Source organism: Bombina bombina, chromosome 6 (genome assembly GCF_027579735.1).
Source record: "Bombina bombina isolate aBomBom1 chromosome 6, aBomBom1.pri, whole genome shotgun sequence".
Lineage (NCBI taxonomy): Eukaryota > Metazoa > Chordata > Amphibia > Anura > Bombinatoridae > Bombina > Bombina bombina.
In genome coordinates this window covers 961,080,504-961,103,665 of record NC_069504.1, presented here as the reverse complement: position 1 = coordinate 961,103,665, position 23,162 = coordinate 961,080,504, and the positions used below count along the sequence as shown (strand labels likewise).

Below are 23,162 nucleotides of genomic sequence, written 5' to 3'. Positions count from 1 at the left end.
AACAAAAGTCTACCAGGTACGCTCGCCACTATTCCGGCCCAGCGTACCTGGTTTTCAATCCGCAGCCCTGGAGGCCGCGGATGCCATAGGAATCAATGGGAGTCTGAAAACAGTAAAAGCTCATGTTCGTTGCTGCCCGAAATCCCATTAATTCCTATGGGAGAATAAAAGTTACGTTTACACCTAACACCCTAACATGTACCCTGAGTCTAAACACCCCTAATCTGTCACCTCCTACACCACCGCCACCTACATTATACTTATTAATCCCTAATCTGCCGCCCCCACCTATATAAAAGTATTAACCCCTATCCCGCCGCTCCCAGAGCCCACCGCAACTAAATAAATGTATTAACCCCTAAACTGCCAGCCCCCCACATCGCCATAAACTAAATTAACCTATTAATCCATAAACCTAAAAACCAGCTAACTGTACATTAAATATTAACTGATCCCTATCTTTTTTTTTTTTTTTTTTCTTTTTTTTTTGAAGGTTTTTGAGATTTAATTAAAAAAAAAGCTTATATTATACAAGGACAATCATAAGGCTACTTCACAATAACATATTGCACATTTTGGTTATATACTGAAAAACAAACATTGTTTTCAGATTGTTACTAATAGCAAAAAAGTCTCAAGACAAACTGAAGTAATAAAAAATAGAATCATTTTTACACGGTTTTAGAAACAGATTTAGCCTTGCTGATTTCTGCTATTAGTAACACTTAATAAAATTGATTCCAGTTTATACTGTGTAAGATTCTAAAGGGACATCCGTAGATATGGAATATGGATGTCTGCTATCCATAGATATGGGATGGGATGCCAATGACATCCATAGGATATTGATGCCAATGACAAAACATTTCAATGTTTGACCCTATTGCATTAAAATGAAGGTCAGGTTTAACTATATAAAAAAAAAAAGTTTGGCTGGACACAGTGGGAAATTGCCTGGCAAACACGGCCCATGCCAGACAAGGAAGATGTCTGGATGGCACAGTCTTCAAATAGTGAAACAACAATACAGTATAAAGTATTTAGCTTCCTGCAAATAAAAACAATCATATCATGTATTAGTATGGCCAAAAAATTGTGCCAACACTAAGCTGCTGAGATCTAGATGGGGTCAACAGTTATTTTTGTAGGGAAAAAGGTTATACAAATCTTTTCATTGAACCATTGTTTTTCAAGTTACCTTCACTCATGAAAAGGCCTTCAAACTTTACAGATCACATGGAAACTAAAGTAATAAAAAGCACAGCAATCCATATAAAATAGGGATCAGACTGACTTGAAATGTCTATGAGAAAGTCCAGCACCACCGTCACAAAATATATATTTCTGGGATCTTAAAAAGGATTCCTGTAGATTAACAATTTCTACAACTAACAAGAGGTTATGAATAAAACGCATGCATAAATGACAGTGATCAGACACCTTTTCCACATGTAAAATCCTTGTCTTTTCTGCATTTTGGAATTTTACACAACACAAATTTTGTAATTCTTCTGGAAGGTGTACTGGCCTATTCAACGTGTAATGCTTAATAGGTGAAGCTGATGTAGCTTTGTTTAATTTGCCAATTCCAAAAAAAAAAAAAAGAAAAAAACTCTACTAAAATTTAAAGAACTGAATATGTAAAGGTAACTCTAAATAAATAGATTGGCTGAGCACATTGTTCTCTCAGCCTTCATAGAAAATATAAAAAAAAATGCAATTTTACATACAGGGCTAAATGTAATATAGAACATAACCAGGTTCAGCTTTGGGACCAAAGCTTTGCTGTTCTTGTTTAATTTGTAGGGTAGAAAAACCAAGCTGCTTTAAGACCCCCTTTGGTTAACTGATAGTAAGCAATAGTACAAATTTAATGTCATCAATAAAGAGCTTTCCTGACACACAAAACACAGTGATAATGCTACTAAAGGAAATCTACTAACGTTTAAAATTCTTCTTGGTTGCACCAGCTATGGACACCAACATCGGTTTCAAGTTCAACCACTCTAACAACTGCTGTAGATCTTTTCATTAGCATAGTCGACCGCATACAACACTCACTTTCAGAATGTCAAGTACTGATGTGGCATTACTGTATGAAACCAAGTATGAACATTTTTGTTAAAGACAGCATAAACACCTTTTACTTTTGTGTAAAAAAAAAAAAACCTGTGATAGTCGCACGCTCCTTAGAAATGCCAAAAAGCAAATTCTGTCACCTAGGCACTTAAAATTCTGCAAATTGCTTAGGCCAGCTATCTGAGAAGTAGCATTTTGAAAAACTAGGTTACATAATTTGTTTCTTGGCTTCTCTAGGGAGTGTAGGCCAAGCACATTTTTTAACACAAAAGCAAGAGATGTTCACGTCCCTTTTACATACAAAAGCGTAACAGAGTATGAATATAATTAAACTGTAAAGTGAAACAGAAGAACTTTACTTATATAACAGTGAATTAAACCAAAAAATAATGCCTGAAGGGTGTTTATTTTTTATCACTCTTCAGGTCTACTTGTATGTGAAAAAATTCATCTGAACTTTGAAGGCCTCCAAAAATATTTCTTATACCCTATACTACATCTCATTACCATTTAATAATAAAAAATAATAATATATCTTCACCTTTGGCTTTCATAGAAAAAGTATCACATTCTTTATCATTTGTACAATCAAGGTATTTACTATTTTTGCAAAGGAAAAAAATAAAACAATCTTTTGGCTCATTTGGCTCAACTTTTGCTTTTTCCTCCTTTACTGGTTTTAGAACGGTAAAAAAAGTCTATGAACAATACTTAAAAAAACAACAAAAAAAACTCAATTCCTATGTACATATATTCTGTATTGGCTCTCATCTTCGCCATGAGCGAGACTCGTCTTCATCTTCATCCTCATCATCATCTTCATGAAGGAATGGATCAGATATATCAGTTTCCTCCTCTTTTGACTCTTCTTCCTCAAGATCTGTGGATGTAGTAGGAGTTTTAGGTTTGTGCCAGGATATTTGAAGCATTCGTCCATTGAATTTTGACCCTTGGTTAGCAGCATTTTCAGCATCTTGCCTTGTCTTGAATGTCAATACGATACTTTCTGGACAATCCTCTTCTTTTAACTCTTCAATTTCACCAATTTTAGCAAAATGTTGAAGCAGTTCTTCTTTCTCCTTTTCAAAAAACCCATTAATTAGTATTGTTTTTGGACGATGATCCACAACCATGTGGTTTACTGAGCCCCTGCCCCTTGAACCTCGACCTCTTCCTCTACCTCTGCTCTGGGAAGGTACTGGCTTTCCTCTGCTTGGAGGCAAGATGCCAAGATGGGCAGCCTCAACCTGCAACTGATTGAGCTTTTTCCTCAACTCTGTTGTATCTTCCCCCGAGCTGAGTCGTTTGTGCAAGTCCATTTCTGCATCCAAGAGTTCCTTCTGGGTCTCTGTTTTAGACTTCACTTTTGAGGGTGCAGAAAGATTCTTCAACTCATCTTTCACCTGAGAAATCTTCTCATCTAGTTCTTTAAGCGTTTTCATGATCTCATTCCTTTCTTCTGTCTTCATTCCCTTATTTTTTTCTAGTCGAGAGATTAGCATCTTCTGATATTCAATTTGCTTTTCTAACATCTCTTGGTTTTTTTTCCTCATGTCTTGCTGGAGTTTTATTGCTTCCTGTTTCTTTTTAAGCGAGCCTTGCACATTAACAGATTTTGCTCCTGCCAAAGGTTTATTGGCAGTTTTCAAGTTTGAAGAGCTGTAAACCATTTTTGAATGGCTGATGGATGATATTGACTGAGTTTCCTCTCCTGAGCTGGCTTGGTTTGATAATTGGCTAGCTGCATCTGTTGGAATATTGCCAGACTGTGCAACACGATTCTTAACAGGCAAATTATTTAGAACGTAAGAGCTCTGGTTTAGGGGTTTAGGCTATACCTTCTGTAAATGTCCTTGTCCTGTTGATGCAAGGGGCGGCTGCACAGTTTGAGCTGTATGAGATGTATGATGCTGAGGCAGAGGCACATGCTGCTGTTGCTGCGGCTGTAAAGGTTGCTGTTCAGTGTTTTCTCTATGCCAGAGCACTCTAATAAACCTATTGTTTAAAACAGCTTCAGTGCTAGATATAGCTCTCCTTGCTTCGTCATTGGTCAAGTACTGGATAAGTGCTCCTTCTGGATCTCCTTGAAAGGCAACCTGTATATTCACAATGGTACCAAATTTGCTGAAGTGTTCATTCAACTTTGTAATATTGTTCAGATCCTGAGCAATTTTTCGAACTTCAAGTTTAGTATTGGTGTACTGAATCTTTTTTATAAACCCTGATTTATTAGGAATGCTGTTGCCTTGCTTTTCCAACCATGGTTTCTTCGCGAAGGGACCATCAAAGTTACCAAGCGCTCTTTTTCTGTCTGGTTCTACCACAACTCTGTTCATGTTACTATTTACAGGGACTGGAGCAGATGGCTCTGCCTGGATCACTATATTAGCAGCTCTTGGTGTTGTATCCATTTCTCCCGAGGTTAGACCAATCAAATTAGGTCTTTGTGGCTGTGTTCTTGTAAAGAATTGTCGGTATGCCGTCCTACCAGTGTTTGTAAGGCTGGGAGCTTCTGGATTATAGCCATCAGGCTCATATGTTTGCTCTGAAACGGAGTACAGTAGGTTCTGCGGTAAGGGAGGAGGTAGCCTTCCTCCAACTGGTGTTAGACTTGGCACAGTACTTGTTCCTGGCTGTTCCCGGTTATTAAGCAAGCCTGAATGCGTTAATGGTAACCGTGGTGCAGGAAGAACAGTGGAAGGAGGGGGCTGAGTAAGCGGCCTTGGGACTGGCATTCTCATGTTGTGAGCTGGGGCAGGTATAGGAGGCATCAGGATACCAGGTGGAGGCAGTCCAGGAGGAGGGGGGAACGGAATCATACTCGGCAAAGAAACATCATCAACTACCAAAGGGTCATTTCCATGGTCAAACTGGCAAAGATCACCAAGGACACAATAACCCCTCTCATCATAATCCCGGCAGCGCATTTTTGGAGGGGGGTTTCTGCTAAACGAGTTGGGAGGGTTATGGTTGTTATAGTAATTAGACCAGATCTCTGTTGTGCTCTCAGGGTGGTGAGCAGGTGCAATTACAGTTACAGTGCTGGGGATAGCCTGCCCACCAGAGGAATACTGTTGCTCCGATGAGTTGCTGGCTGGCAGGGAGGATGGGGTATACACAGTATCCAGATCGCTCCTTTCGCTTTCAAACTTCATTCTCTCTCGATGCTCTCTATTCCTGATTAATTCCCGCTCTCTGCTTCTTCCTCTGCTGCGACTCCGACTTCTATTTGTAGGTTTGCTTTTAGGGGGACTTTTGCTTCTCCCCCTCCGCCAGTTGTATTTGTCTCTGTGTCTGTCATATTCCCTCCATTTGCCTTCATCCCTGGTCTTTTCTCGAATCCGTCTTTCATTTGAATCAGACCGGTTTCTCTGTGGGCTTGTATGCTTTCTTTTTCTGTTCTCTCTCTCTTCTTCAAAGGGCTCCTGGCCCTCTGTGGCAACAGCAATTTTCCGTCTCTCGGGAGTTTCCTCTTTTTCTTCTTTTTCTTGCTTTATCTCGACTTTTGGCGTTTCTTCGGGAGGAAGGTAGTTCTTTGTATGTAAGCTTTCAAAAAGTTTGTCCACAAAACCATTTGTTTCTTTCTGGAGAAAAACATCTAATTGGTCAGCACAGATGGCCTTCAGCTCCTTTTCAGATTTGTCTTTCCTGACCAGAGCTATTACATAGTTTGCTAGTGCCGATGGGTCAGCTTCACATATGGGCTCCAGTAACTTGGCCAGCCACGTCTTAAAAACATCCACATTCTCTATAAGCATGTCGGCGACTGCCGTGGGCCCAGGGGGCGTGGAGGACCACTATCGGAACAGCACCGCAATACCAACGCTCATCCTTAATTCCCTCTGCTAATCCACAGTTCTTTTCACGAATGATACAAATACTGGTTAAACACAGCGGGAGACTGATGCGAGACTCTAAATAACAGCCTAGATTCACCAAAGTATCCAACCGTTGGATAAACTCACTGGCCGAACACAGCACAACTTAGACAGGCAGCAGGGCCTACGATGAGCCCGCAACTGATCCCTATCTTATAATAAATTTAAACTTACCTTTTAGATTTAAATTAAACTATATTAAACTACTAATTAACCTATTCTAACTATTATAATAAAATTACATTAAACTATATTAAATTAATAGTTAACCTACCTTAACTATTATAATAAAATTACATTAAACTATATTAAAATAATAATTAATCTAACCTAAATTTTAAACTAAAATTACAATAAACTACAAATTAAATTAACTATATTATATATTTAAACACCTAACCCTACTCAAAAAATTTAAATCTACACTAAACAATTACTAAGTTACACAAAACTAACTAAGTTACAAAACATAACAAACACTAAGTTACACAAAAATATAAACACTATCGCCTAGATTTAGAGTTTTGCGTTAGCCAGCAAAAGCACCGTTAAGGGGTCCTAACGCTGATTTTGGCCGCCCGCTGGTATTTAGAGTCAGCCAGGAAAGGGTCTAATGCTCACTTTCAAGCCGCGACTTTTCCATACCGCAGATCCCCTTACGCCAATTGCGTATCCTATATTTTCAATGGGATCTTCCTAACGCTGGTATTTAGAGTCTTGGCTGAAGTGAGCGGTAGACCCTCTACCGACAAGACTCCTACTGCCCATGGAAAGGCTGTAGGTAAGATCTTTATGGGCTAACGCCGGTATATAAAGCTCTTAACTACAGTGCTCTAAAGTACACTAACACCCATAAACTACCTATGTACCCCTAAACCGACGCCCCCCCCACATCACCGCCACTATAATTAATATTTTTAACTCCTAATCTGCCGACCGCACATCGCTGCCACCTACATTATCCCTATGAACCCCTTATCTACTGCCCCTAACATCGCCGACCCCTAGATAATATTTATTAACCCCTAATCTGCCCCCCCCCCCCAACGTCGCTGCCACCTAACTTCAAGTATTAACCCCTAATCTGCCGACCGGACCTCGCCGCTACTATAATAAATGTATTAACCCCTAAACTGCCGCACTCCTGCCTCGCAAACACTATAATAAATAGTATTAACCCCTAATCTGCCCCCCCAACATCGCCGCCACCTAACTTCAAGTATTAACCCCAAATCTGCCGACCGGACCTTGCCGCTACTATTATAAATGTATTAACCCCTAAACCGCCGCACTCCCGCCTTGCAAACACTATAATAAATAGTATTAAACCCTAATCTGCCCCCCCCCAACGTCGCCGCCACCTAACTTCAAGTATTAACCCCTAATCTGCCGACCGGACCTCGCCGCTACTATAATAAATGTATTAACCCCTAAATATAATTTTAATCTAACAAAATAAATTAACTCTTATTAACTAAAGTCGAACGAATAATTATATTGTAGCTATTTTAGGATTAATATTTGTTTTACAGGCAACTTTGTATTTATTTTAACTAGGTACAATAGCTATTAAATAGTTAATAACCTAAGTTACAATTAAACCTAACACTACACTATCATTATATTAATTAAATAAATTAACTACCAATAACAACAATTAAATACAATTAAATAAACAAAACTAAATTACAAAAAAAAAAAGACTAAATTACAGAAAATAAAAAAAGATTACAAGAATTTTAAACTAATTCATCCTATCCAGGCAGAAGAGGACATCCGGACCGGCAGACATCTTCATCCAAGCGGCATCTTCTATCTTCATCCATCCGACGAGGAGGGGCTCCATCTTCAAGACCTCCAGCGCAGAACATCCTTCTTCACCGACGACTACCCAACGAATGAAGGTTCCTTTAAGGGACGTCATCCAAGATGGCGTCCCTTCAATTCTGATTGGCTGATAGAATTCTATCAGCCAATCGGAATAAAGGTAGAAAAAATCTGATTGGCTGATGCAATCAGCCAATCAGATTGAAGTTCAATCCGATTAGCTGATCCAATCAGCCAATCGTATTGAACTTGCATTCTATTGTCTGTTCCGATCAGCCAATAGAATGCGAGTTCAATACGATTGGCTGATTGGATCAGCCAATCGGATTGAACTTCAATCTGATTGGCTGATTGCACCAGCCAATCAGATTTTTCCTACCTTAATTCCGATTGGCTGATAGGATTCTATCAGCCAATCGGAATTCGAGGGACGCCATCTTGGATGATGTCCCTTAAAGGAACCTTCATTCATTGGGTAGTCATCGGTGAAGAAGGATGTTCCGCCGGAGGTCTTGAATATGGAGCCGCTCCTCGTCGGATGGATGAAGATAGAAGATGCCGCTTGGATGAAGATGTCTGCCGGTCCGGATGTCCTCTTCTGCCCGGATAGGATGAAGACTTCTGCCGGTCTGGATGTCCTCTTCTGCCCCATCGGATGAAGACTTCGGCCCGGCTGGGTGAAGACGACTCAAGGTAGGGAGATCTTCAGGGGGGTAGTGTTAGGTTTATTTAAGGGGGGTTTGGGTGGGTTAGAGTAGGGGTATGTGGGTGGTGGGTTTTAATGTTGGGGGGGTTGTATTTTTTTTTACAGGCAAAAGAGCTGATTACTTTGGGGCATGCCCCGCAAAAAGCCCTTTTAAGGGCCGGTAAAAGAGCTGATTACTTTGTAATGTAGAATAGGGTAGGGACTTTTATTATTATTTTTTTTATTTTATTTTATTAGGGGTTTAGATTAGGTGTAATTAGTTTAAAATTTTTGTAATCTTTTTTTATTTTCTGTAATTTAGTTTTTTTTTGTAATTTAGTTTATTTAATTGTATTTAATTGTTGTTATTGGAAGTTAATTTATTTAATTAATGTAATGATAGTGTAGTGTTAGGTTTAATTGTAACTTAGGTTAGGATTTATTTTACAGGTAATTTGGTAATTCTTTTAAATAGGTAGTTATTAAATAGTTAATAACTATTTAATAGCTATTGTACCTAGTTAAAATAAATACAAAGTTGCCTGTAAAATAAATATTAATCCTAAAATAGCTACAATATAATTATTCATTATATTGTAGCTATGTTAGGGTTTATTTTACAGGTAAGTATTTAGTTTTAAATAGGAAGACTTTAGTTAATAAGAGTTAATTTATTTCGTTAGATTAAAATTATATTTAATTTAGGGGGGTGTTAGGATTAGGGTTAGACTTAGCTTTAAGGGTTAATACATTTATTATAGTAGCGGCGAGGTCCAGTCGGCAGAATAGGGGTTAATACTTGAAGTTAGGTGGTGGCGACGTTGGGGGGGGGCAGATTAGGGGTTAATACTATTTATTCTAGTGTTTGCGAGGCGGGAGTGCAGCGATTTAGGGGTTAATACATTTATTATAGTGGCGGCGAGGTCTGGTCAGCAGATTAGGGGTTAATAAGTGTAGGTAAGGTAGCGGCGACTTTGAGGGGGGCAGATTAGAGGTTAATAAATATAATATAGGGGTCAGCGGTGTTAAGGGCAGCAGATTAGGGGTTCATAGGGATAATGTAGGTTGCGGCGGTGTCTGGAGCGGCAGATTAGGAGTTAATAATAATATGCAGGGGTTAGCGATAGCGGGGCGGCAGATTAGGGGTTAATAAATGTAAGGTTAGGGGTGTTTAGACTCGGGGTTCATGTTAGGGTGTTAGGTGCAGACATAGAAAGTGTTTCCCCATAGGAAACAATGGGGCTGCGTTAGGAGCTGAACTCTGCTTTTTTGCAGGTGTTAGGTGTTTTTTTTTCAGCCAGCTCAGCCCCATTGTTTCCAATGGGGATATCGTGCACAAGCACGTTTTCCCAGCTTACCGCTACCATAGGCAACGCTGGTATTGAGAGTTGAATTGGAGCTACATTAGGCTCAACGCACCCTTTTTTGAGCCTAACGCAGCCCCTCAGACAACTCTAAATACCAGCGTTGTTTAAAGGGTGCGTTGGGAAAAAAAGCAGCGTTAGCTACACGGGTCTTTACCGACAAAACTCTAAATCTAGGCGTAAGTTACAAAAAATAAAACAAAATTTATCAAAGCTTTAAACTAATTCCACCTAATCAAAGGGCATTATGAAAATAATAAAGCCCCCCAAAATAAAAAAAACCCTAGCCTACAATAAACTACAAATGGCCCTTAAAACAGCCTTTTGATGGGGCATTGCCCCAAAGTAATCAGCTCTTTTACCTGTAAAAAAAAAATACAAACAACCCCCCCAACAGTAAAACCCACCACCCACACAACCAACCCCCCAAATAAAACCCTAACTAAAAAAACCTAAGCTCCCCATTGCCCTGAAAAGGGCATTTAGATGGGCATTGCCCTTAAAAGGGCAGTTAGCTCTTTTGCGGCCCAAAGTCCCTAACCTAAAAATAGAACCCACCCAATACACCCTTAAAAAAGCCTAACACTAACCCCATGAAGATTGACTTACGGGGAGAAGTCTTCATCCAAGCCGGGCCGAAGTCCTCAACGAAGCCGGGAGAAGTCTTCATCCAAGCCGGGCGAAGTGGTCCTCCAGACGGGCAGAAGTTTTCATCCAGACAGCATCTTCTATCTTCATCCATTCGGCGTGGAGCGGGTCCATCTTCAAGACATCCGACACGAAGTATCCTCTTCATCCGACGACTACCGACGAATGAAGGTACCTTTAAGTGACGTCATCCAAGATGGCGTCCCTTAGATTACGATTGGCTGATAGCATTCTTAAGGTTGAAAAAATCCTATTGGCTGTTGCAATCTGCCAATAGGATTGAGATTTCATCCTATTGGCTGATCCAATCAGCCAATAGAATGTGAGCTCAATCCTATTGGCTGATTGCAACAGCCAATAGGATGAAAGCTCAATCCTATTGGCTGATTGCAACAGCTAATAGGATTTTTTATACCTTAATTCCGATTTGCTTATAGAATTCTATCAGCCAATCGGAATCTAAGGGACGCCATCTTGGATGACGTCACATAAAGGAACCTTCATTCGTCGGTAGTCGTCGGAAGGAAGAGGATGCTCCGCGTCGGATGTCTTGAAGATGGAGCCACTCCGCGTTGGATGGATGAAGATAGAAGATGCAGTCTGGATGAAGACTTCTGCCCGTCTGGAGGACCACTTAGTCCAGCTTGGATGAAGACGTCTCCCAGTTTCTTTGAGGACTTGGGCCCGGTTGGATGAAGACTTCTGCCGCTTCCTTGAGGATAGATGCCCATCCAAATGCCCTTTTCAGGGCAATGGGGATCTTAGGATTTTTTTTTTAGTTAGGCTTTAATTTGGGGGTTGGTTGTGTGGGTGGTGGGTTTTACTGTTGTTGGGGTTGTTTGTATTTTTTTTTTTTTCAGGTAAAAGAGCTGATTACTTTGGGTCAATGCCCTGCAAAAGGCCCTTTTAAAGGCTATTGGTAGTTTAGTTTAGGCTATGGTTTTTTTTATTTTGGGGGGGCTTTTTTATTTTGATAGGGCTATTAGATTAGGTGTAATTAGTTTAAAGATCTTGTAATTTGTTTATTATTTTCTGTAATTTAGTGTTTGTTTTTTAATTTAATTTATTTAATTGTTGTTAATTTAGTTAATTTATTTAATTATAGTGTAGTGTTAGGTGTTATTGTAACTTAGGTTAGGTTTTATTTTACAGGTAAATTTGTATTTATTTTAGCTAGGTAGTTAGTAAATAGTTAATAACTATTTAGTAACTATTCTACCTAGTTAAAATAAATACAAACTTGCCTGTAAAATAAAAATAAACCCTAAGCTAGCTACAATGTAACTATTAGTTATATTGTAGCTATCTTAGGGTTTATTTTATAGGTTAGTATTTAGTTTTAAATAGGAATTATTTAGTTATTAATAGTAGGTTTTATTTAGATTTATTTTAATTATATTTAAGTTAGGAGGGTTAGACTTAGGTTTAGGGGTTAATAAATTTAATATAGTGGCGGCGACATTGGGGATGGCAGATTAGGGGTTAATAAGTATAATGTCAGTGGCGGCGGTGTAGGGGGCGGCAGATTAGGGGTTAATAACATAATGTAGGTGGCGGTGGGCTCCGGGAGCGGCAGGATAGGGGTTAATATGTTTATTAGAGTGGCGGTGGGCTCCGGGAGTGGCAGGATAGGGGTTAATACGTTTATTAGAGTGGCGGTGAGCTCCGGGAGCGGCGGTTTAGGAGTTAATAACTTTATTTAGTTGTGGCGGGGTTCATGAGCAGCGGGATAGGGGTAAAACAGTGTAGTATAGTGTGGGTGTTTGGTGACAGTATACCAATAAAGCTGGGAAAAAGCCGAATAGCAGTGAGATCGATGACTGTCAGTTAACAACATTCCGCTCCTCATTGCCCCATACTTGGTGCGCGGCTTTTTGACAGCTTTTTTGGTAACTTTGGAGAGCGTATTCAGGTCTGCGGCAGCGAAGTTAGGTGAGTGTATTGATGCCGTTGAATGCAAGTAAGTTGACGGCTTGATAAGTAGATGCCAGTGTGTCATTTGGAAAATGTGCGGCATAAATGTGCTGATAATTGTGCACTTTGCCTGTGTACATTGTCCTATTAACAGAAACCATTATTTATTGTTTATAGTAAGAACATTTGTAATTTTAGCACCTGTTGCTAGCACATTTTAAGAGAAGTTTTTTATTTATTTCATTTATGGCCACTAAGTACTCTGAGCATGTGCTAGATCACTTGGAAAGGGAAAAGGTACTGGCATTTTACATCATCCAATATGGCAACATTTAAACAATTGTCGGGTTTGTTAGCTAAGTTTTTTTTTTTATAAAAAATAATAATAATAAATATTTGTACATTCATGTATTTGTTTTAATAGATTAAGGGCCAGATTATGAGTAAAGCGCAAACAGTTACGCATGAGTAAAAAACGGTTTTTCGTGGGTGTTTATGCTTGTCAGGTTTACCGCTCATATTACAAGTTGAAAGTTAATGCGATCGATTGAGCACAATCGCAATTTACGCTAGAAAGATTACTGCTTCCTCAGAGTTCTGATTATATGTGAAACAAAAAAGTGTCAAAAAACACATCACAAATACATTACAAAGTACACTTACACTCATAATATGAAATATTTATATTTAATAAAGTGTTATACTGTGTATTTACTGTAAATATTTATATTCCAATGTTATGCACATAGCAGAATATGTTCTAAGTATTTATATGTATCTGTATATATCTATTACCTATACTGTATATAATCATGTGTATTTATATAGGTATAAATATAAATTGTACCAAAACACAATCAGATATATACATAAATATGTATTTATGAATAAATAGAGCATATTCTTCATTGTGAAGAACATTGTAATGTGAAATATTCATATTTTCATGTCAGGATAGCGCACATGAGAATATGTGATTGTGTTTGCGTGCGAGTTTGGTGTTAGGTTTTTTCCCCCATTTATTTTGCTCGATTGACTTTTATGGGGGAATACGTGAACGCACACGCAATATTCTAAGTTCGGCTTTTTGTGCTCATCGGATTAGCGAGGGAACAAAAAACAGTTTGCTTTCAACTCATAATATGAGCACTAAAAGCTTACTTCTAGCTCAGTTAATACTCGTAATCTAGCCCTAAGTAAATAACTTCTGACTTTTATTTCAATTTCCTATAATTACTTTGGATGAGGTATATGTATACATAGCTGGTATTATTTAACCATGCATGTCTGCATAGTTTTGGATATTCATTAAATACATCAACTCACTGTAGATAATTTCATAACAGATTTTACATCATGATTTACATATGATAACTCACAATCATCACTTGCGTTGAGCATGAATAACAATTCTTGTATTAGTATGGTATGCAACTGACATGCTAATATCGATAACTCCACTTATCTAGGATCGATCTGTGACAGATACTAAAGTTTATCTGGTTGACAAAATGCAGCCTTCTAAAGTAAGATACATGATATTTTATCTAGGGAATTTTAAGTTCTTGTTATTTTCTTAATTGATAGAAATACAGAGAGCAGAAATTAACATGTAAAAGTTAATTATTAGTTTTCATGTTACAGGAACTGTACCCTAAAGGAGTGATACCGCTAACATCTATTGAAATGGCTCGCTTAACCAAGGATAATAAGTTTGAGGTGGTTACAAAGCACAGGATTTTTGTCTTCCGAGCAGAAAGTGAAGGTAACCTATAATATTTGTCTTAGATTTTGTTCGTAGCTTGTTCCTGGTCTTCCATTGTGTGTGCATATGGTTCCCGCAAGAGAATTATGATGTCCTTAAAAGAGTTTTCCTTTAAAGGGATATAAAGCAAAATAAATTGGTTATATATATATAGGGCTAGATTATAAGTGGAGAGCAAAATATCGCTTCCACAAAAGGCGATATTTGTGCTCCACTTAGTAATACCAGCCTTTGCAAATGTGCTCTGGTATTATAAGTTAGGTGTAATACGAATGCGAAGGAGGTGATGAAAGAAGGAAAGGATTTGGTCAGGATTAGGCTTGTGAAGTCGGCCATGTGCATTTCTAGTTCTTAGAACTGGAAAACTTAATGTTTACTGTCCATTTAAGATTAGAGCTGACGGGTGACTGGTCTTTTAGGAGACATGATTTTTTTTTTAATTGAGCATTTTTTTAAGGTTTACATTTCAAAAAGTCATCATTTGGTGCAGAGATATTATAAAGCAGTTTTATCATAGCTTCTGTGTGTTTTTTAAATATTGAAATTGACAGCAACATTTTGTGCCAAACTATTACAAATTGAGAGGAAAGAACAGAACAAATAGTAGTAAAGGGGAGGGGAGAGTGAGAGTAAAATCATGTGGAGGGTTGAAGATGAGGTTGAACTAGGGTTGCCAGCTACCACCTACAAAAATAGTTGACAATGTGTAGATGACTGGGCACAGGTGGCAGGTGGGTTTACACAATGGGAAATAAGGGAGAACAGATGGGCACCTCATGTGTGGTATTGTCAGAAGTAAATGAGTGATAATCACAATAAAGCCAAATGGATACTCACATACTCCAGGAGCACACCTATGTGCTAGTAGGGACAGGCTGTAGATTTAGACAGGTGTAACAGCTCACCCACAATGGAATACGATTTCTTTATGCTGCAGTGCTGGAAATGAAATGGAGTACAAAAAGAAAGCACTGCATGTGCAGATCATCCAAAGCACAATTACAATCACTCTACTAGTTTCCCAAATGGGTACTCACATTTCAGATGAGCACACCAATGTGCTAGTAGGAGCAGGCTGGCAGATTTAATAGAGGTGTGTCAGCTCACCTCATATATAGGTAATCGAAGCAAACTGTATTCCAGCTACCAGTTCTAACAGATTGTCTATTTTTTGTCAGTCAGTATGGCAGGCAGGTAAGATGTATCCACTCAGAATACATTTTCCATAAAAAATGTATTTATTAAAAACAGAATTTATAAAACAACACAGCAGTGTTAAAAGATGTGGATAAGGGGTTCTAGAATTGTTTCATCAAGCATATAATTCATTTTACCCCTGTCTCTGCTAACTGACTAATAAACACCTCTCTTTAGTTGGGCGTGTACTTTAATTAAACCCAAACACCTGTTAACCCTCAAATTTGTTAACCAAGTACACTGAATTTTTGGACCAAATAAAAACATATCTTGTATCATTTGTCAATCTATATTTCTCACAATTTTCATATATGAACAAACCCCTATTTGATCTCTTACTTCTCGGTGCACAATGCCTCTATTCTAGTAAGATTATTTAATGTGTCTAAAAAGTGAGCTGACAAATACAAACTACATTAACTTAAATGTTAGTGGTTATTAAACCAATTTAATTTTTAATATGTACTGAAAGTCTAATAATAAATTGGTTAATAAAATACGTTGCATTAGGAAATATTTATATCCAAAGGAGCAGCTAAGCATATAGAAAATATATAACATTATATGCAAAATATTTGGTGCTAGTGGGATCAGTGATTAATCTGGATACAAAGCTGCATATTAAACAGTTCTGCCTGTATGAGTGAAATCATTTGTATAATGGAATAATTTAGAAAATGTCAGTTAGTTTCTTATGCTCAAGGGCCTTGTGGCTCGGCATTTAATGGAAAAATACATTTGATTATAGAAATGAGTTGTGATACAATGCATAATGCACTGTGCAATAACATATTCACCCCTGTGACTATTATGACTGTTAATCTTCATTAAAATGATTTGCTAGTTGGCATTCCTAATATAAAAGCTAGAATGATTGGCAAATTAGATATTCAATCCCCTGGTAGTAATGAAATAAGCTGTTGACAGCAGCTTTTTATTCATCAAATACACACACCCAACCAAATGTATTTTAAAATACTAATAGAAGGTTATTGCAGAGTGTTTAATTGGTGTAATGTGAAAGTGTTATATTGAAAAAATGTACCTTTCATTTGAAGAGTCATAAAGTGCTGACAGTTAATACTTCAATGTGTTAGATGATTTTATTATTCCACTATTACTTGCATATAACTATTATGTTTATCAGAGTCCTTTAGAACTGGGGTCAGGAACCTTGGGCCCCCAGATGTTTTGGATCTACATTTCCCATAATGCTCAGACAGCCTAAAGAGTGTCTTAGCATCATGGGAAATGTAGTTCCAAATCATCTGGGGGCCTGCCGCCCAAGGTTGCTGACCCCTTGCAACTTTCTAATTTACTCCTTTTATCAATATTTCTTTGTTCTCTTGGTATCTTTATTTGAAAAGCAGGAATGTAAGCTTAGGAGCCGGCCCATTTTTGGTTCAGCAGATGGGTAGCACTTGATGATTGGTGGCTAAATGCTCCAGACACGTGCATGATCCTGAGCTTATGTCTGCTTTTCAACAAAAGAGAACCATAGAACAAAGAAAATGTAATAACAGAAGTAAATTAGAAAGTTGATTAAAACTGCATGCTCAATCCGAATCATACAAAATAAATGTAAGAAGATTAGGTCATGGTAGTACACCCTATGTTATATGTGTGTTGTGAAGAAACAAAAACATATCAGATATTCTTTGCAATTACACGTTAGGGGGATCAGGTTTTAATGTCCTCAAGCAGATTTCTATCCCTTCTGCAGCTCTGAGAAGTGAGTGGTGCAGCGCTATCCAGAGGAGAGTGAAGGAGCAATGTATGATTACTCCTAGACCGCGATTTGGTTGCAGTTTATCCTGTCAGAAATCTGGCTACCTGGAAACAAAAGGTCATAAATCTAAAATTTTTGCTGTTCTCACCACAGATGAACTATGGATTTATAAAAATGAACAGGTAAGGAGGAAAAAAAGAGACATTACTTTAAAAGGTTTAGTCTGTATAGCTAGAAACACTATAGAGATATTATTGGCACTGTGAACCCTAGTAAGAGGAAAGCCCTAATCTATAGGACCGGTGCTACCCTTAAGTTTAACATGTACAGATACCCACTAAAGAAAAGCAGGGCAAAGATAGGGTTTATAGCACTCACCCTCTAACTAGAATATAATAAATTAAGATTTAACTTTTAATAATTCATATTAAAATAGTATAGGACCAAACATGCCTTTTACTAAGCCCCACCACACACACAGTCATTCATACAAATAGTTCCACACTTCCTTGTATCCTGGCCGGTAACAGCATACACCAGCATCAGGTGACAGAAGTGTGAGCACTAGTAAATTAAACACAAACAAACGCGTTTCGCCGTTCAAACTGCCTTTCTCAATGTCACTGTGATTAATAAAATATGAGAAAACCAGAGCCATTTACAGACTATCCTTATATACCCTATATTTTAAGTAGCAGCCTATCACACAGTAGCTTGTCATACCTCTATGCTTCCAATTGGTAATCGGATGTCTAACACGCCCCCTTCATTCCGATAGGTTTACGGGTGGGAGTGTATGTCTTTCCATCAGTCAATTGGTGCTAAGTTTACCTAATCCCGTAAGAGTCAGTGTTGTCATAATGCCTTTCATAGTAGATATCCTACGATCGAATGTATAATTACATATATATATACACATAACTCCCATTGCTAATGTATTTACAATCGTAACCAGAAGTCTCCGCTACATTATAGTAAAATATGGCTGTCTGTAACTTGTCACCACTAAGTAACCAACTCTACACAGTGATTGCATCATGTATACCACACTGTACATGTAGTGACAGTCCTGCATATCCCACTCATAGCAATTTGATGTTTATCCTGAGTATAGATGTCATAGCTTCTGAGTAGCGCCATACGAGTCAGACAGCTAAGAGCAACTGCAGCAGCTATAGCTGAGCATGTAATGGAGTGTGTACGGATAGCAATTATAACTACACATATACCCTCGATATAAACAGGATTATCAAATTCAATAAAGGTATCATCTAATTGTAAATATATAAGATTCCCTCAAGTAATTCATTTCTCTAATAATAGTCTAGCGATCATCCTATAGTTTGTTACCCATGGAGGTATAGAATTTTCCTATTCTGTTAACCTCTCCATATGATATATCAGATTATAGTCCAAACTTATACGATGACTCACATTATCTTAGACTTTATTAAATACATGGCTACTCGTTAAAAACAATTAGATTGTATGCTGATACACAGCTATACTGACTTAACATTACTGGTGGTAAACAAGAGGTATGTTAAAGGGCATATCACCATGCTTCCTGCTATTGTGTGATACTTATAAGCTCTGAATCGTTAGTAGTCAGATCCCATCTGTTATAAATACTGATCCTGTTGTGATAAAAACTACGTTTTAAATTTACAGTGTGATGTAATATCCTAATATTAACAATGATGGTAATATTCAGACATCTAAATTATTGGTATAATTGCTTGTAACTGCTAATAATTAACATATTATAGGGTAGTATATATTACAGAGATTATTAGAGAGGGGATACTCTCGCAAATCATTGGCAAAGGCGTATAATAGGGCATTTGAAAGTAACAGAAAGGAACTTTTAAGACCTAAAGAACGCCATAAACCTAATTCAATTAGATCTCTACCTACTACCATGAAATTGACAAAGTCTCTGAGATTTTCAGGAAGCATTGGCATGTCATTCAGGCAGATGATCATTTGAAGAAATTAGTTACAGATACACCTTCCTTCACATATAGAAGGTCTAAAAATTTAAATGATTATCTTACACATAGCCATTTTGACCGTAATGCCAAAAAGAAACCGGTATATCAGGGGTTAGTACAGTGTGGTCATTGTTCCGTCTGCAAACACATGGTAAAGAGAAACAGTATGAAAGACAGGTTTAATAAAACTTGGTTTATTAAAGAGTTTATTAACTGTCAGAGTACCAATGTCATATATTGCATCTCTTGTAAGTGCAATATTTTCTATGTAGGAATGACGACAAGGACGCTGGGAAAAAGGATGACGGAGCATCTGAGTAATATCAGAAATGCTCAATCTGACCTTGATAAGGATAAGAAAATCACGAGTGTTGCTAAACATTTTTTACAACACCATAAAGGAGATACTAAAGCACTTAAGTGTTGGGGCCTGGAGAAATTAAAACCAGGCATCAGAGGTGGTAGTTTAGAAAATCCACTTAAAATTGAAACAAAATTGAAACAAAATGGATATTCAGGTTGGATAGTGTCATGCCTTACGGTAGTAACGAATCCAACAATTACTGGACTTTCCTGTAATATATTTATTAATATATACTACCCTATCATATGTTAATTATTAGCAGTTACAAGCAATGATACCAATAATTTAGATGTCTGAATATTACCATCATTGTCAATATTAGGATATTACATCACACTGTAAATTTAAAACGTAGTTGTTATCACAGCAGGATCAATATTGATAACGAATGGGATCTGACTACTAACGATTCAAAGCTTATAAGTATCACACAATAGCAGGAAGCATGGTGATATGCCCTTTAACATACCTCTTGTTTACCACCAGTAATGTTAAGTCAGTATAGCTATGTATCAGCATACAATCTAATTGTTTTAACGAGTAGCCCTGTATTTAATAAAGTCTAAGATAATGTGAGTCATCTTATAAGTTTGGACTATAATCTGATATATCATATGGAGAGGTTAACAGAATAGGAAAATTCTATACCTCCATGGGTAACCAACTATAGGATGATCGCTAGACTATTATAAGAGACATTAATTACTTGAGGGAATCGTATATATATTTACAATTAGATGATACCTTCATTGAATTTGATAATCCTGTTTATATTGAGGGTATATGTGTAGTTATAATTGCTATCCGTACACACTCCATTACATGCTCAGCGATAGCTGCTGCAGTTGCTCTTAGCTGTCTGACTCGTATGGCGCTACTCAGATGCTGTAACATCTATACTCAGGATAAACATCCAATTGCTATGAGCGGGATATGCAGGACTGTCACTACATGTACAGTGTGGTATACATGATGCAATCACCGTGTAGAGTCGGTTACTTAGTGGTGACGAGTTACAGACAGCCATATTTTACGATAATGTAGCGGAGACTTCTGGTTATGATTGTAAATACATTAGCAATGGGAGTTATGTGTATATATATATATGTAATTATACATTCGATCGTAGGATATCTTCTATGAAAGGCATTATGACAACACTGACTCTTACGGGATTAGGTAAATTTAGCACCAATTAACTGACGGAAAGACATACACTCCCACCCGTAAACCTATCGGAATGAAGGGGGCGTGTTAGACATCCGATTACCAATTGGAAGCATAGAGGTATGACAAGCTACTGTGTGATAGGCTGCTACTTAAAATATAGGGTATATAAGGATAGTCTGTAAATGGCTCGGTTTGCTCATATTTTATTAATCACAGTGACATTGAGAAAGGCGGTTTGAACGCCGAAACGCGTTTGTGTTTAATTTACTAGTTCTCACACTTCTGTCACCTCATGTCGGTGTATGCTGTTACCGGTCAGGAAACAGGGAAGTGTGGAACTATTTGTATGAATGACTGTGTGTGTGGTGGGGCTTAGTAAAAGGCATGTTTGGTCCTATACTATTTTAATATGAATTATTAAAAGTTAAATCTTAATTTATTATATTCTAGTTAGAGGGTGAGTGCTATAAACCCTATCTTTGCCCTGCTTTTCTTTAGTGGGTATCTGTACATGTTAGTCTGTATAGCACCAAAAAGATACAAGGAACATATAGATTTTAACGCCTGTTAAAATATTTTGCCATTTATATCACAAATAATAGTTATTGCTACTCAAGGACTGTTTATTATTATGATGTTTTTTTACATTTTAGAAAGTTTGAGGTTTTCTGAGTTTGTGATATCCAACTAATTTTTATATATACATGGAATGTACTGTATCTTAGCAGTTAAAAACTGCACTGTAAAATATCTACATGCAAAATAAATGTTTTAAGAGCAAACTGTCATCTTGTTTTCAAAATTTGAATTGCAGATATTTTGGGCTATATCACAAGTCACGATGTACTAAATTGTGACAACCCTCAATGCAAACCCCCTTCAATATTAACTCCTTAATTACCGCAACCCTATCCCTCTGCTAAAAACTTTACTGCTATATCCCCTATGTGTACTTTCACACTAAAACCCTATTCCAAAAATGGCCGCCAACCTAAAACCTCCCTACTGTGGACCACCACATCAAAACTCCCCTACCTAAAATGACACCAACCTAAGACCTTGCTACTGTGGACCACCACTTCAAACCTCCCCTACCTAAAATGACACCAACCTAAGACCTTGCTACTGTGGACCACCACTTCAACCCACTTCAAAACTCCCCTACCTAAAATGACCCCAACCTAAGACCTCCAAGCCCGCTTTCTCCCTTTTTCTTCGCTCTACTTTTTCAGACTCTGTCATGTGCTTCCTTTTTGTGTCCGAATCTTACTAAATGATCTATGTATGTTGAAATTAGTATTTTGATAACTTGGACTGAATTTGTTTGAATATAAATGGAAGAACTGATTTTGTCTGTGAGCTGTTGTATAGCAAGAATGAACCATTATTTTTAACTTTTATTCCATTTCTTCTTCATTGCAGTTCTTTAAAATGGGTATAGGAATGTTTGTGATTGAAATGCATGGCTCCACCATTCGAGATGCCAGGAACAAAAGCTTTGAGCTGATCACCCCACAGAAAAGCTTCAGGTGACCTAACACTAAAATAAATAAGTAAATAAGATTAACAGTTCTGATTAAAAACTTGGAGCCTGATTCTTTAAAGAACGCTGGCCTGATGAGATTATCTAAACATCTATATATTGCAAGGTCACTTAAAGAATTTTAGAATGGCAAATTGTAGCTTGAGAGCTATTTTATCTCTCTAAGTACAGTTCTGGATGTGAAAGAGAAACAATCACATTACAATATAATGCTTATCCCCCACCACCACAAAGATTCTGCAGAATTTCTCTCCATGCCCTTGATCTTAAATCGATATTGTAAACCACACAAAGCAATTCCTAGATATCTTGCTCCAACCAGCCGGTAGTAACAACAAAATCTTCTATAAAAAAGCTGATGAGAATTTTTGTTATTACCAATTTTTAAGTTTACCCTTATATATTTAAATAATAAAAAAAAAACTCCATGCATATTGTTTATAGAGGCATATTATTTATTGTTTCCATTTTTTAAGTAACTTAAATATTTTACTTCACTAGTGGGAATCTAATAATATTAATGCAAATGATCAGAATCTTTGGTTTAATTACACTACAAGTGAATTGTGTCCATGCTGGGGTCCTATAGTATCATAAGAACCAAAGAAAAAACTACACATTTTAAGTACATATGAATATTTTAAGAGAACTGTTCCAGGAGAACTGTGACTAATCTGTAAATGTTTTATTTGATGATAGTTCCCATTAAAAATCTGAGCAAACACTTTGTGTGTTTATTCCTATCTATAGCATAATACTTTTAATAAATTCCCCCGGGAACATTGCCATCTGATGTCACTGACTGCCCAAATCATTAATTAAATTACTTACTCACATGAAAATTAAAAAAAATATGTTGCTAGCTAATTTTATATGTAGTTAAATCCCTTTCTGTGCTGTGTGTGTAACCCCTACAAAGCCACACATTTGGTTTTCTGCCGTATCCTTGCACTAGTGGGCACAGATAGTGATTGTTGAATGCATAAATGGCCACACCAGATTATT

The 23,162-nt window shown here is 37.4% G+C and overlaps 2 protein-coding genes across 4 annotated transcripts in view; one reads left to right on the top strand and one right to left on the bottom strand.

Moving 5' to 3' along the window:
- ARAP3 (ArfGAP with RhoGAP domain, ankyrin repeat and PH domain 3) overlaps positions 1-23,162 on the top strand; it is a 288,603-nt gene that overhangs the window by 166,104 nt on the left and 99,337 nt on the right. For all 3 annotated transcript variants that reach the window (XM_053718619.1, XM_053718617.1, XM_053718618.1), the window contains 3 exons: positions 14,040-14,160; positions 17,081-17,268; positions 22,037-22,143. In XM_053718619.1, the coding sequence (XP_053574594.1) occupies positions 14,040-14,160; positions 17,081-17,268; positions 22,037-22,143 (416 nt within the window). The remainder of the gene's footprint in view (positions 1-14,039; positions 14,161-17,080; positions 17,269-22,036; positions 22,144-23,162) is intronic.
- Positions 2,467-6,052, bottom strand: LOC128663994 (RNA-binding protein 27-like). The gene is given in 1 exon segment (XM_053718620.1): positions 2,467-6,052. A coding segment is annotated over 1 exon segment (2,991 nt). The 5' UTR covers positions 5,838-6,052; the 3' UTR covers positions 2,467-2,846.